Consider the following 16768-nt stretch of genomic DNA (forward strand, 5'->3'; position numbering starts at 1 on the left):
TTTGAGAGGAAGCTGTGTCACCCTGTATTGTATTTTGTGGAAAAAAAATTTGACTACCCTTATTCCCAAACCTTCCGCATATGATACACAATAAAAAAAAAAGACTACAGCAGACAGAGTTGCTCCAGGTTAGCAAAGGGTCACACGCAACCGGTGAAGTCTGGCCTCAGTTTACCTCAGTCAAAAGGGCTTTATTCAAACTGTTCATGTAAAATGCTTCAAGTTAGCAACTTACACACCCATGGCTTAAAATGAACATAAAGTCTGCCCCTATATATACACAGAAAAAAGTATATAGGACACAGTTATCACAGAAAAATATGTAAAAAAATTCTATAACGTTTTGAAAGCCAAGAAGACGAAGTTCAGCATTGGGGATATGGCACTGACAGACAATTTATTCCAAGCAGCCATGTTGCAGAAGCTCTTCTGAACTTGACCAATCACTAGTGCTGAAAGTGTCACAAGATAATTGGCTGTTGCATCCAAACCCTAGACCCTCTCGATTGTCAGTGTGGTTTCTTATATAATTATAGATAACGATGTAATCAATTGGATTTTGCAGGTTAGTTTAAGTGTTAAACTGGTGCATTTTGGACTGCACATTTATGAGCAGGGATCTGAGGACGGCTGCCCGTGTCACAATGCGTATGTGTTAGGTAGTCAGATTGATTACAAAAATATCTTCCCAAAATCTGAATGGAAGAGTCTGTTATAAATCAACAGATCCTGCTGTGTTGGGTAAATTCCTTGGTGTCGGCACAACTAGCTAGGCCTAATACTCACACCCATGCAGGACAAGGACGAGCAGGACAGCTAAAACACGATGCTTGTGTTCATGAACATCGCCCTAACCAAGCCCCAAAGTAATAGAAACAGCGACCCTTTGAAAGCAGAACAGAGCCGATACTCTTTGGTTGGGTACCAGGCATTTTTGTTTGTATTTTCTCATTAATCACATTGCTTTATACCAATGGTACCGGAGAGCTCCTAGGTTTAGTGACGTCACTCTGGATACCTATAACATGGCACAATACACCACCAAATGAAAGTATAGGTGCTGACGACTGTTTGCTATTTATTTTGTTGATAAGTGGTGTAGAAGTTTTTAAATATTTTTGGAACATTCCTGGAATACTACTCTATTAATTAATTGAGATTGAGTGGCTGACTTTATGTTTATTTTAAAAGTAGCAACTTGGCTTAAGTAGATTCATACACTAACCATGTGACATAAAATACTGTAATTCTGGTACAGTTTCTGAACTAGGACATGTTTCATTATAAATTCTCCAGCATTCAGACGCTGCTGACAACAACAACATGATACATGTTTAAATACACATGCGTCCAAACATTCTGTTTAGCTGGGTTGTCTTCATGAACTGTTATGGTAACCTCAAACTATAACCAACATAAAATGAATAACATCCAACACTGTTTATTATGGTACAATCAACACTGATAAAGACTCCATCGTTGCTTTGCTAAATCTATGAACCTAGCTCACAATAAACAGAACTGTTATACTATACATCAGATGGGTACACAACATTTCCAGCCAGTCGACTTCAGCTACTCCGCCACTGCACAGGGATCGGAGGCCACTGACGCCCTACAGCTCTGGCAATTGACCATTTGCCAGCCAGCCAAATTGACACGGATAGCAGAGAACGTTAACACACCGATGGCCCCATCGGAAAAACCATTACAGATATGTCATCAATCACTAACCGTGTGTCGACCCTCAAAGTCTTCGATTATTTTGTCTGTACATGCCCTGGGCCAGATTTCTGTTTTTAGCAGGGCTGTTTGGAAATCTCCATTACAGTGAGCATGATATTTCACCTTAATTTCAGTACTTTTCAAGTGACGCATACTGCCGGGTTCAGATATCGCTTGACTCATCCTCCTTTAATATATGGCCTCAGGTGCTTTGGATTGATTTCTTATGAGAAAAATGTAAGTGTTCACATCCAAAATATCATTTTGAGGCCTTTCAGAGCATCTGAAAGTGCATTTTTACTGGGCAAACTTCTGGTGAAATATAGTTAATCACAACTGTATAACACAGGATTTTAAATTTATTTATTTATTTATTTGTAAATAAATAAGTCAATATATAAACATATCCTGAAAGAAAAAAAGCGTAAAGTTTCAGTTTAAAAAGTTATATTTTTTCGAGTGACATAGTTGGCTATTATGGTACTATCCAAGTTCTTCAACCTTTTTGCATAAGAAAGAAGAAACTTGTAGGGCAATTTATGCTGATTTTGCAGACAACACTACATTGGCTGGATTGGTCAGTTTCAGGGCTTCACAAAAAAGTATGACCAAATCAGTCTACACAGAATAATACCTTCAGTATATGCTAGAATAAACATCATGTAAATATGCAAAAAAGGTTAAAGAATTGCAATGAGTGCAATGCAACGTAGAGAAGACAATAGAGTCCATATAGGTATATGTATGCCAGAGACACACCAAATAACATACATGCATGAACAAATGAATGAGAACATCATTAAAGTTTTATTAATTATCATTATGACAAGTTGACAATTGAAAACACAAATCCTGTTATAAACATGCTCAGGCATGCACCTACTGTATGGCATACTGATCGAACGAGGGAATGTATGGCATACGCTTTAACAGGTGCTTCAAATTATTCAAAGCTTGTAATTTTGTCATAATTTATTCATATGATCAGGATAATTGCTGGCACAGTTTCAGCAGTCTATCACTAAACCTTGTCATTCACGTCCTGCAATCACATGTTGTATGTCATACTGTAATTGGGGGCCTCTGTGGCTCAGTCGGTTAGTGCGCTAGCGCAGCGTAATGACCCAGGAGCCTACCACCAATGCAGTTGCTGTGAGTTCAAGTCCAGCTCATGCTGGCTTCCTCTCCGGCCGTAAGTGGGAAGGTCTGTCAGCAACCTGCGGATGGTCGTGGGTTTCCCCCGGGCTCTGCCCGGCTTCCTTCCACCATAATGTTGGTCGCCGCCGTATAAATGAAATATTCTTGAGTACGGCGTAAAACACCAATCAAATAAATAAATCAAATAAATCATACTGTAATTGTCCAAAGAGCTAGTATACCTTCTTATGACCTGTCAACAACCTTCTTGTGGTCTGTCAACAACCTTCCAGTGCAGTGTCAACAACTCTTCAACTAAATTCATGATGTTTTCAGAATTTGTCAACAACTATTCTATGCATTGTCAACAACCTTTTCACAACTTTTTTTTTGCAACCTGCTGTGTTTTGTCAACAAACGATTTGCACATAGCCTATGAGTACACACAAAAAAAAACAAAGATACATGTTCCACTGAAACAATTAAAACTTCAGAATAGGTATAACATCCTGCACAAACTTGAATGTCTAAGGCTTTGTGTCTTCTTGTACCGACCTCTTGTTCATCAGTGAACTGTCTATGTTTTACAAAACATCTGTCAGAAGTTTGGTCTCTAGACCAACTGATTAACAGACAGACGCACAATGATACTCAAATGTACACTGTTTTTTGTTACAGCTAAAAAGAAGGCAGGTGCAGAAAGATTAAAAAAAAACAGAAAAAACGTTAGAAATTCCATGAATTCAATATTTTTAAAGTCCTGAACTGCAGGCATGGTGTATGAACACTTCACATGTCAGTAAAACACACCCTAACCATGAAAATCGTGATATATCCCATAATCCTAATCATTATACGCTTCGATCTTTTGTGCTGACTGGCAATTTAATGTCCCGGTATAACATGTCCGACAGCATCTCGTGCTGAAGATCATATAAAAGCCGTTTACATTGGTTATTGACAAGTTGGAATCATTTCTGATGGAGTATGGCTTACTTTGTTATAAGACATGACAAGACATTAATGAAACTTTATAAAAAAAAAAAAACCTCCCTATAAGGTGAAAAATGCTAAACGATAGGTGAAATACAGTATTAATTTTCCACAAATTGTAATCTCTAATATTGTCAGATCAATAGTAGTTTGTATAGCTATCAATAGTAGATCTGTACAAATTCAACAAAATTTGTGCTGTTGTTTTTAAAACAAGCCTCGTCTGTGAATGTGTGTACTCTTTAAAATTGGAAGTAAATTTTCTGAAATTTATAAAATAAGTTGCATTATAACTTTTTCCAAACTTTAGAATCATCTTAACACTATAAATAGTGTTAAGTACAGTAACGAAGCTGATATTTATGGAAAGGTAATTATTTGAGCTATTCTAAGTAAACACAGAACATAGATCTTTGGAATAGCCTTTAAGGCAACTTTGAAGATAACTTATCCGCCTTAATCCCGTGATTACTTATGTGATAATATATCTGATGTGGATTTGCCAACGTCAGGGCTTCACTCATACAGAGAAATGCCCTGAAAATATGCTTTGAAACAAGTATTGGTGAACCTGCTAAAATGTTGAAGAGATAGGGGTTTTTTTTAATGGCAAGCAGGCTGCAGTTTTTAGATTTGCATCCTTAGAGCTTTTAGATCTTGCCCCAAGAAATGTCACAATAAATGCCCTGAAAATAACAAATTGTGAACATGTGATCTTGCTGTTCGAGATCTCACAATTAATGCTCTGAAAAATGAACATGTGAAAAGGCTGAAGATGAAGGTGTACATCTGAATGTTAGATCCTGCTCCTTGAGATCTCACATTAAATGCCCTGAAAATAACACCTTGTGAACATGTGATCTTGCTGTTTGAGATCTCACAATTAATGCTCTGAAAAATGAACATGTGAAAAGGCTGAAGATGAAGGTGTACATCTGAATGTTAGATCCTGCTCCTTGAGATCTCACATTAAATGCCCTGAAAATAACACCTTGTGATCATGTGATCTTGCTGTTTGAGATCTCACAATTAATGCTCTGAAAAATGAACATGTGAAAAGGCTGAAGATGAAGGTGGACATTTGAATGTTACGTCTTGCTGTTCAAGATGCTAGATCCACTCAGGTATCATTTGTCTTCATTTGGTGCACTGACAGTCATTTAGAACTAATGGGTGGGTAAATGTGATTACCCCCCTGCAGTGCAGAATGCAGTCACGTACAGGAAATTAGGCCAGTCAGGACCCGTAAATCTTCTAACATCAGGATACCAGTGTCCACAGAAAACTACAATTTCACTTCCATGACTACACAGTTACACCTGTTTGCCTGAATGTGCGAGTTGTGTTGGTCGTCAGAAAAGTGAATCAGAGGTTTGTTTGACAGGTAGGATAATATCCTACAGGAAATATGTATGTTTCAGCGTCAAAGGTAATAGTTTCTGACATTTATAAGACGCTACAAATGCTAATTTTTCGGACAAAATATAAGGTCATTCACCACACCTTAATCCTCCCACCAGCTCTCACTGTATGTGGGGCCTTGACGATTACATGTGGACCAAGCTCTTGTTTCTGATTGCACAGCCTGACATTTGCTGGACTATTTGCATACCACCAGTACGGTGTATATGTACATATTTATCCATCACATGTGGGAAATTTAGCTAGTAGTTTGCCAAAGCTTGATGCTTTATGCCAGGCACTCCATATTATTTAATATCAATTAAATAAATAATTCCTCTATCGTCTGACTTATTATCAAAGAGCAAATTTAAATGACCCTTAAACTCCACGATCATGTGATTACTGAACAAATACCCAGGGCCTAATTACAGTAAAAGCCAGCTGAACTGAAGTGTGTTTGTACAGTTCCACATTTCTGTATATACTGTGCCCACATTGGAAAATGAACAAGAAAACTCGGTTATAAACTGTTCATATCTAATGTGAGTCTTCAACAAGTAAGAAAGGCCCTAATGTGAGTTTTCAACAAGTAAGAAAGGCCCTAATGTGAGCCTTCAACAAGTAAGAAAGGCCCTAATGTGAGCCTTCAACAAGTAAGAAAGGCCCTAATGTGAGTCTTCAACAAGTAAGAAAGGCCCTAATGTGAGTCTTTAACAAGTAAGAAAGGCCCTAATGCGAGTCTTCAACGAGTAAAAAAGGCCCTAATGTGAGTCTTCAACAAGTAAGAAAGGCCCTAATGTGAGTCTTCAACAAGTAAGAAAGACCCTAATGTGAGTCTTCAACAAGTAAGAAAGGCCAAAAGCGGGCACCGTAAGTGACCTAAAATTCCACCCACTAAAGTACATTTTTAGAGGCAAGGAAATGTCACAAAATATTATTTTGCGCGCTTAAACTTTTTTCAGTAAAATATCATCCCGTGTTCCAAGTAAACCTCAAAACATCTTTCTAAAATCAACAGAACTCTCAGAATCAGGAAAAAGGAGCAAGTTTGTCATGGATGAAATTTGTGGTGCATATTTTTTGTGGACAACAAAATATCTATTTTACCACCTTTGTGATTTAGCACTGCATGTAGACTTTCCTAGTAAAGCCTTCATCAAAAAGTAAACAGGGATGAGACTCTGGGATGAAAAAGAGGAAACTATACATCACACTCATAATTCTGTCGCTTTTAGCATTTCTGAATTAAATTCTAAACATTTATCTGATACATTTTTGTATTAATAAAGAGAAATTCCTCCAAAAAGAGGACAAATCTCATGCCTGAATAAAGCCAGATAATAACACAGATAAAAATAATGATGTCTGTCATTATAATCAGAGGGTCAAAACAAATAATTTTGATATTTTTCCCATCAATGTCGTTTCAGACCATGCACATCTATTTTAACCCTAGTTTTGAACATCCAGATTTACCCGCAAGGAGCAGGAGTTGAAAAATAACATGGAGAAATGCTGATTTTTGCAGATTTCTGAAGATAAATTCTGAAGATATCTCGAGGCCAGACACATTCTGATTACTTTTCCAGATTGAATTTCTTACCCAAAAGTTATATTTTCATTTTGTATACTAAAATCTTCTTCAATGTCTATCTCACTAGGATTAAATTTGCAATGCTTTCACCTCCAGACTCAGAGCGGCTATAACATTACTGCAAAACTATGAATACAAAGTTCAAAATTACACTTTGTTCATTGTTACAGATTATGTTATTTATTTGTTCTTCATACCTCTCCAGAATGTTCATCCATGGCATCATTTCTCAATATTTCCAACCACTGATAGAAAACATGCATAAAAGTTATTAAGAAATAATACATAATATGCCTCAAAATTGAAAAAAAAAAAAAAACATTCATTTTTCCGACATATCTTTCTTCGTTTTCCTTAAAAGTATACTCTAGGGTACCTATTCATGTAGCAAGTAGGCACTTGGGTTTTTGTGTACTTTGTTCTCGAGCATCCCCTCAGCAGATTTACCTGTGGCTTAGATAGTGCCATATATTTGCTATTATCATACTTGTATCATCCTTACCATTTTATCTTCTCCCTACAAATACATGCATTGCTGTGGGCTATGACACTGCATAACATAAATCCTTTTTTTTTACAATCCAGATATCTCTGAGGGTAGGATGCACCCACCAATGACAGCTTACACTGCTCACTGTGATGTGTCACCCCAAACAACAAGCAGAAATATGACACTGGGTAGCTTGACACCGTGACACGTGCAGGTATGAATCTATGCTTGTGTGTGTGTGTATGTATGTGTGCATTCAGAGACAGCAAGGCCATACCTGACACGTCATGAACAGGTATGTATTACCACTTAAATACTGTACCTGACAAAACGACATTTCTCCTGAAGTTTGGTACGTAAAACTGGATTTTTAAAGGTATACAGAGGCTATAAAGCCAACTCTTTCGCCTACATCAGGATAAGTATTTGGACACATTTTTTTTTCCATATTGGACGAATGAGACTTGTTCATGTGCCTTATAAAAGTGGCTCTATATTTATCTATTTGATTGGTGTTTTAAGCTCAAAAATATTTCACTTATATGACTGTGGCCAGCCACATTATGGTGGGAAGAAAGCGGGCAGAGCCCGGGGTGTAACCCACAACCATCCACAGGTTGCTGGAAGACCGTGGCTCTGTAAGGTGAAGGAGTCAGTCAGAATCAAAGACAATATGTCACTTGAAAAGTGCTAAAGTTTAAATATATGCATATACAATATTTGCCTTCAATTTTGTCTGTAAAATGCACTTTCAGAAGCACACAGAGGCTGGTATTTTTGATGCGAACAAGTTCTTCAGATAAGAAATTAATGAACCTCTTATGTGGCCCTATAAGGTAGATCTTGTTACACGTAACCCAATCTTGAAGCCATTGTGCAGTTTCCTGGGCTTACTGTATTTCACCAAAAGTTTAGTCTCTAAAAATACACAGTCAGAAGCAAATAATAACACTTTTGATACATCTAAATCTTAACTGGGGGATGTTTATTTACTAACTCCCTACACGGGTGATAATTACTGTAAATTACTAAATTTATGTCCTATGACCCCTTCATGTATCTTTTGTCCCTTAAAATTTCCATTCTATGGTAAATATTTGAATTCTGAGCTGAAGTCTTGCATTCATGTGTCTCCTACAGGTGAAATCTTTGATAGCCTTGCTACAAAATCTAAGCAACATTTTTCTGTCCATTAAAATATCTTTCAACATAATAGCTAAAATGCTAATTTTTTTCCCCATTAGCCTGAATTAAAAAAAGAACAAAAAAACACTGTACTGGCCTAACCAATTTTTTCTGCGTGTGATTAGCCCCCAAAAAGGAACTATAAGCTTTGGAACAAAGTAGGGTATCATCATACCCTGAAAACACCTTTTTAAGAACTCTCAGAGTCTGACAAAATAAGTAATTTAGGCACAGACCAACAAGTTTTAGGTCACCTGCACCTTGTAAAAGAGGCAAGTTAACAGAAAGACTCATTAATTTTTGTCTATAAATTTACTTCCAGACACGGATGATGAACAAGATTCTGATGTGACCAGTTGACCAGCTGACCAGCTGACCAGCAACTGACTATAAAGTGATCACGAGTCTCCGCCATCAAAATTCACTGGCATTTCAGATGATGCCCATTCAGTCTTTAACAAGGAATCCAATCACACGACTTCAATTTGCGGTGAAAATTCTTCCTATTGTCTAAAGTACAATAAGTGGTTCCATTAAACAGCTTTATGGAAATTCTATAAGAAAAGATCACAGTAGTTCCATTAACGCACTCAGAGGGGATTCCTCAATAAGGGATCAGAGACATCCCAATAATGGACATCGAGGGGATTCCAGAATAAGGGATCTTAATGGATTAAAGGACTTTGAGAGAATCGACTTTGACTATGAAGGTTGATGGTAAAGATGATCCTTTGACACACTAATACAGCTGTTACTTCAAGCGTGACCTCAGAATTTATCTCCCCCTGCCAGCAGAATGCTGTTGTATCGCATCTCCATGAAGCTGCGAAGACATCTCTTTGCAGCATGCCTACTGCTGTGCACGGCCATTTTCGTGTTGTCTTACATGGGTCTCCACAACGGACGCTCCACTAACCTGAAGCCGATCAGGGAGAAAATGGAATGGTTTAAGGAGAGGAAATTCTTGGCCAACGACAACATCACGTCTGCCATCAGGGAGATCACCTCCGTTTTAGAAGATGATAACCCCTTCAACAAATCCCGAAGATTGAATGCAGTCGCAGGGAAGGAAAAATTTTCGGCGAGACTGCCGAGTGTTTCAAGGGACAAAGAGGATACAAGTAAATCTCAGTCTGTTCCACTTTCTTCTGCTACACAGGTGAGATTAATAGCAGGTGCGAACAGAGTCGATGCTGTCAACAGGCACAGCAACATTTCACAAATTGTTTTAAGCGATGCGGAAACAGCAACGCCAGCAAGCAAGCTACGCGGTGAATCAGAGCTTCATCAGGGTCCGCTGAAAACAAAGCAACTTCAAGGGTCTATACAAAGGCAACATGAATTGTTTATCAAGGCATATAAAGACCTACAGCATCGGAACGAGCTTCTGGAAAAGGGTGTAACCCAAGAGAGGAGACAACAACAACAACCACCTCAAGGTCGTGACAGCAATGGAGGTCAAAGTCGCAAGGAACTTTCCAAAAACAAAACTGACCTCCATGAAGGAAGCAAACAAAGCTTCAACACGATTAACAAAATTCGTGGTGGAAAGTTTGACGAACAGAACCAGGCTATTGATGTTAGAGGCTCTAGATTCAGGGACGGCTCTGCTAAACAAGAAGAGAGAGGTTTGAGAATTATGGAACAAAGTGGTTCACAACATCTTCACGGAAATTCAATCAAAAAAGATCAGAGTAGTTCCATTAATGCACTCAGAGGGGATTCCAAAATAAGGGATCAGCGAGGTTCTGTTATTGGACTTCAAAGTGATTTCAACATAAGGGATCGAGTTGGTCAGATTAATGGAATTAATGGAGGTGATTCTACACATGTGGAAAATGTTGGTGTTGAAGTTAAACAAACCGCACGCTCCATTCAGAGTGGCCAAAGGAATTCTTTAGCAATCAAAAATGTGCAAATATTGCCTTCAAATGACACGTCTGGGAGGCCAGGTGACAGAATGATGCAACTGCCAGAGAGCAGGAATCTTGCACCCTTCAAAAATAAAAATGAAAAGAATGGTACAAAACAAGTGGACTTTGCTAAACCATCATTTAAAGATACGCAAAAAATGGGTGAATCTTTGGTGCCTCACAGTATGTGGTCGTTTAGAGATGACATCAACTCCTACAGCGATCTTGTGAAAAAGGTCGTGCATGAAAATGGTCAGCGAGCCAATCATCGTAAAGCTTCGATTTTAGATAAATATGTGTTCCCTGTGAAGCATGCGAACAGTGAAGACAACAAAAGATCAATGGGAGAAGATGGTTACCAGAAACATCGTTTCCATGACGGTCTACAAAACTTTGAACCCGACCATCATGTTCTTCAACTGGATCGCTCGCCTAAAGAACTGGTGTACAAGTTTCAATCTGACACTGACAACATCAATCACGGAGACAGCGAAAGCACTCGTCCTGAAACATGCAAAGGATGCATGAATCTTGGCTTCACATATCTAGTCAATGGCTCAACGATTTGCCAAAAGGGCAGAAACGGCTTGGACTTGCTGATTCTTGTGGCGTCTGATCCAGTCAATGAACTCGCCCGAACGGCGATTCGCTCCACATGGGGCAGAATTTGTCGCAGACCCGACTCAAACATCGCCTGTGTGTTCATGATCGCCAACACTCCAAATCTTTACCTGAACCAGCAAGTATTCAAGGAAAGTTTAAAGCACGAAGACATCGTCATCTTTTCCTTCATGGATGCCTACACGAATTTGACGTTTAAATCACTCATGGGACTTCGATGGTCCCAGCAGTTTTGTCCGCAAGCGTCGTACATAATGAAAACGGACGAGGATGTTTATGTTAATACTCACCAAATACCCATAATGCTTCGGGCTGCCCCGAGCGAGGGGTTTGTGGGTGGGTTCTGTTGGGGTCAATCTAGGCCCAGTCGAGACCCCAGCAACAAGTGGCATGTTTCCTATAACCAGTATGCAAGGGAGTTCTTCCCACCAATGTGTTCTGGGACTGGTTACATCCTCAGTCACGACCTTGTCATATCCATTTTGAAAGTCTCGCCAAACATTCCATTCTTTAATCTAGAAGACGTGTACATTGCCTTTTGTTTTCAAGAACTTGGAATTCTTCCGATAAATATTCAAGGATTTTCAAACATGAGGACAGACTTCCAGTCGTGTGAATATAAGTATTATGTCATGACATCGCATCAGATTAGTGAAATGGAAATGATAGACTTCTGGGAGGAAATCCAGACTTGCCCTGACCATGCATTCTCCCCCCAGGAGCTGTACAATCCACTTATGTTACCTGATCTGACAGAGTAGAGGCCAGCCTTTACTCACAGGTGTTGTGTGAATGGAAAGACTTGTTATATGCACCAAAAATATGCATTTTTAGAACACTTTTTTCTTTCTCTTTATGCATTTGAAATATCATGGGTTGCATTTTCAGATGTGGTTTTTTCTTCTCTTAGTTCGGAAACATCAATGTGTTACATGTGATGTCTTTGCTTCCCTTAGGTTTGGAACATCATGCTATGTCATACACATACACTAGAAAAAGAATGACGGATTTTTTCCTTCTCTTAGTTTTAAAATATCATTGGTTGCACACACACTACGAACATAGGAAATTTTGTTCAGCTCTTAAAAAGTAACTGCTTTCAGACATCTCTTCTCATTTTCATAATATCAGTTTTTTCATATTTCTTCCACTTTTTTTTGTTTTTCTCAAATGAATGAGAAACAATACTGAGTTTATGGCTCAAGGAACAAGTTAGGCACACCACCATCGGAGGACTGTATCGCAGAGTTATCTTCCCTTAGACAACATCCAGATGCCAACCTTGGTCCTGAGCCATATGAGGGCAGGCTGAAAAGATGTCAGCCAGAGGTACTAGGACTCAGTATCTGCTGGTTATAAATTGAACAGCCCCTTATCAATACACATGTATAATGGAAATGTGAGAAATCCACCACAGAGAAATTATATTGAAAAAGAAAAATTATTTTATTCTTTCTTTGTTCTTTTAAGTTCCTCAGGCCGATAACTTTTCAGATAGCCATCTGTCTCAGTATTCTATTTCATTGTCTGTGAAAGAACATTCTCCATCATCCAGGCATTCCGTGAGGTCTGCCCTCTTAGCACTCTTTCTCCATCATCCAGGCATTCCGTGAGGTCTACCCTCTTAGCACTCTTTCTCCATCATCCAGGCATTCCGTGAGGTCTGCCCTCTTAGCACTCTTTCTCCATCATCCAGGCATTCCGTGAGGTCTGCCCTCTTAGCACTCTTTCTCCATCATCCAGGCATTCCGTGAGGTCTGCCCTCTTAGCACTCTTTCTCCATCATCCAGGCATTCCGTGAGGTCTGCCCTCTTAGCACTCTTTTAGCGAATATTAAATGTGATGACAACTCAGCATTTTGAGTAATTCTTGTCCGGAAATCAATAGTATTTTTTATTTACCGATTTATGCTTAAGCCATGGTGCTAGGGGGCGTGCACATTGCTACTTTTGAAGGATACAATGTATACATGAACACCTTAACAATGGTAAATTGACAAGAGGTCGTATTTCACCGGTTACGTGTGACCATTTGTCAGCTATCACACTGTTATTGCCACTCTGGTTTTACTCTCTATGCTGTACGTCTTTTATACTTACAACGGACACAAGGCTCAGTTTTCTTGTTCTAATACATAATGCCAATGTGTTAGTAAATTCTGGATTACAAATCCATTTAAAAAGACTGAGTCTTTTGTCCACCATTTTATTGTTTTATTGGCAGTAATTATTGGTTTTTGCCAAAGTGCTACTTTGTAAATCATGTCGAGTTGGCTTCCAGTTTACCAGTTATTTCTGCTAATTATGAATTCCATGTTTCTTATATAATATTTAAGTATGTTAATTAACCATGCTGGTCATTCATGGGTACAGGTATTCATGCAAATGTCTGTATATATTCAATGTTCACACACATCTTAAACGGAAAGAATCCATCAAGCTATCCTTAAAACTGTGTGTCTGCTGACCTCACCGATCTGACAAATTAAAATCATGCTCACCTGAAAGTTTGCATTAGCCACGTTCAGAATAAAACTTTGATTCGATATTCACACATAGATTGAACACAAAGGTCTACCAAAAATCCATCCAACTCTCCTTAGAAATGCACATCTGTCGGCCACACCAAAATGACTCATTAAACCAGGCCCTTCTAAAGGTGTTTTACTGAACTCATTCAGAAATGAAAAATTTTTGGCGGGGGTGGGGATGGGCGGAGGAAAATGAGGCCACACCAATTTCAACTGTTGTTTTTACGGTATAAAATTTATTAGAGAATAAATAAAAATAAAACTTGAAAATCATCTGATTTATGGAAAATACGGTCTGTTTCAGCAATTTCTTTCCTGACGAAGACACATTTACATATTCTGAAATTCTTGAAAACAGGAAATTCAAAAAACTTCAAGATTAAAATGTTAAAAGCAGATTTTCAGTTTTAAGTTTAGATTTTTTTTTTTTAATATTTAGATTATTTGTGTCAGCTAGCCTGTAAAACACAAAATAAACTGTCAGCTGATGACCCAAATGGCAGGAAGTCTCCTTGTGACTTTTGACATGTGACCTCATTGTTGTCTCCTCTTTCTCAGAATATGATTGGATGTCCATATCATGTGACCTGGCCAAGGCAACACCTTCACCACTTGGCCTCTGCCCATTCCCAGTGTATTACGTTCTTGTTACCCAGCACACAAACATGTATATCTCATCAATGTATGCTTTTGGTATAAGCAATATATTTCCAAAGGAAACCAGGAATGACAAAGAGGCATTACCTATGTTAATGTTTCTCCTTAATGATTATGGCCTGATATTACATCAGCAAAGTTTCAGCCATATCATGACGACCTCATTGCAAGGAATTCAGCAGTGAGTATTATCACTTACCAAGGTGATTCCACCTGGAAATTATATGTATCTTATAGGTCTATTCCCATGCTGCTGATCACCAAGTGATTAACAAAACATGGCCAGCCTCATGACCTTTGACCCACATGATACAATGCAAATGGCTTAGATCCAACACAGGAATCTATCATACTTGATTTTCAAACCATGGATATAATGTGATATGGAAAGCAAAGGGGAATATTTTACAAATAATATTATGTAATATTGAACAGGTTGTATAGGATTGATGATGATTTTTAGAGATCTGGACGACAAATTTCAAGACCCTTTCAACTCTACTTGTGTTGTGAAAATTTCCTTTGTACCCTAATTCCTCAACCTTTTCGCATATGAAATACCAACTTTCAGTGTAATTTACGCACATTTATCATTTGATTCTGGTTGGACTGGCCAATTTCAGAGATATACAGAAGGTATAATTTTATCAGTCAACACAAGATAATGCCTTCAGAACAGGCTAGAATCACAGCTTGCAAACACGTGAAAAAACTGAAGAATTAAACAGTAATTTACACGCGAGATTTGTTAGGTATGACTTAGTTTCTGCTTAATAAGATGGGATCTGATGTCTGACAACGTCCTCGTTTGGCTGGGGGTTTTTTTACGGTACATTTTTCTTTACTCCCTCTTCTGAGCCCAGTTTCACCAAGCAGGGGATGACATTTTTTTGATCGTACATTTTTCGTCTGACATTTTGCACATCATTATTACTGTGCCCTTGTCCTATGTGTGCGATTACTGTACATGTACAACATCTTTATGAAACTGGGCCCAGGTTATGACATGTGGTCACAGGTTCTGTAACCTTACTGCACTTAGGCAATACCAACTGTATTTTGGGTTTCAAAAGCAAGCCAACACCAAAAAATCCAAAACTGGAAATAAAAACAAAACTCAAAATCCACCTTTTCATCATGTGTGATCTTGATGTTTCTGTGATTTTTTTCAAATCATGTAAATATATCTTCAACAAGAAAAAATTGTTCCAATAGTCCTCATTTCCCACAGACGATTTTTCAGATTTGTTTTTTAATTTGTATTCTCTCTGATGACATTGCAAAAAAAAAAACAAAAATTAAAATTGGCGTGGCCTGATGGATTCAGTCCAACAGAAATGGGTCACAATCCGTAGAATACAACTTCTCACCATAAACACTGAATGCTTGTTCTTTTCAGCGCTTCTGTTATTTTCCAAAACTGATAATTTGGATCACGAATTTTGTACATATACCATACATATGTATCCGAATCTGTGGATATGATTTTGGTTTTGATAACATGCAAAAGTATTGAGTGAGTGAGTGAGTGAGTGAGTGCTTGGGGTTTAACGTCATACTCAACCAAGAGTATTGCCAATATATATATATTGCTATTTTGTGCTTAGGCCTTGTTTCAAAATATGTTTGTTTCATGTACCCCTACCAACCCACCAAACAGGCCCTATTCATGGCTACCAATAAGCTTTCCTCTAGAAAATCAGTTAATTTTCCATTCCTAGAACAATTTTCCCACAAATGCAATAAGAACTCTGTACAATAATACTTTCATGTAGTAAGGTCGTTGCCTAAAGACAATGGCATGTTAACCAATTTTTTTTTTTTTTTTTTTTTTTACTTAAAAACAGCATTTTACAGGTTGATAGGGCTGGGTTATGTGAAACAAACATTGTTGACTGGCCTGATGTGTAATCCTGCGGTGTCTCTATTTTATTGCAAAGCTGAAGATTTAACAGGGTAAGACAATCTCATTGAAAGCAAATAATTCTGCGTAACACATCACATGGGAAATTATTTGGTGTTTTGAAGGCATGTTATGCAACATCTTTATCTCAATGATTACACGTACATCACTGAGTGTGGTAACTGGCTAAGTGAAGACTTCTGCAGGTTGTGTGAGGCATTTTCATTGGCTAAAATATCATGTGCAGATTGTGTCATGCTTTTCCATTGGCAGTCTGTTTAAAGGGAAAGACCTAAAATTGAAGAAGGCACCCCTAAAGAGACCACTTAAACCTAAGAATAAATATACTTTCACTTATGTTTTTTTTTTAAAGTTTTTGTGAAAAGGTGGGCTTTATAAACCATACTCTCAGAGCTTAGAAACTCTGACGTCACATGAATTTTTTCTAGCTCTAATCACAACACTGAATGTTGGAATAACTCTTTTTATCTATGAGTAAAGATTACTGAAATAATGGTCCCAAAATTTCTTCCTTTTTATGAATATTAGGAAAAAACCTCATGTGACGTCAAAGTCCCTAGATATCGTCAGCACAAACCCAACCATAGTACTCAAA

The 16768-nt window shown here is 38.1% G+C and overlaps 3 protein-coding genes across 7 annotated transcripts in view; 2 read left to right on the forward strand and 1 right to left on the reverse strand.

Moving 5' to 3' along the window:
• The window catches only part of LOC135462948 (uncharacterized), a 25825-nt gene extending 15362 nt beyond the window's left edge, over positions 1-10463 (forward strand). The window contains exons 2-4 of the mRNA XM_064740270.1: positions 7439-7557; positions 8851-10345; positions 10408-10463. Of these exons, the coding sequence (XP_064596340.1) occupies positions 9325-10345; positions 10408-10463 (1077 nt within the window). The 5' untranslated portion in view covers positions 7439-7557; positions 8851-9324. The remainder of the gene's footprint in view (positions 1-7438; positions 7558-8850; positions 10346-10407) is intronic.
• Positions 1-16768, reverse strand: part of LOC135462747 (WD repeat-containing protein 49-like) — a 103914-nt gene that overhangs the window by 33514 nt on the left and 53632 nt on the right. The window lies entirely within an intron of this gene.
• LOC135462668 (beta-1,3-galactosyltransferase 5-like) lies at positions 10340-16072 on the forward strand. Its single transcript, XM_064739895.1, has one exon. The coding sequence runs from the start codon at positions 10489-10491 to the stop codon at positions 11821-11823; it is 1335 nt and encodes a 444-aa protein (XP_064595965.1). The 5' UTR covers positions 10340-10488; the 3' UTR covers positions 11824-16072.

The sequence above is a fragment of the Liolophura sinensis genome, chromosome 2 (genome assembly GCF_032854445.1).
Source record: "Liolophura sinensis isolate JHLJ2023 chromosome 2, CUHK_Ljap_v2, whole genome shotgun sequence".
In the NCBI taxonomy this organism is placed as follows: domain Eukaryota; kingdom Metazoa; phylum Mollusca; class Polyplacophora; order Chitonida; family Chitonidae; genus Liolophura; species Liolophura sinensis.

Coding starts and splice junctions, on each gene's coding strand:
- LOC135462668 (XM_064739895.1), top strand. CDS start 10,489: ATGATGCAACTGCCAGAGAGCAGGAATCTTGCACCCTTCAAAAATAAA.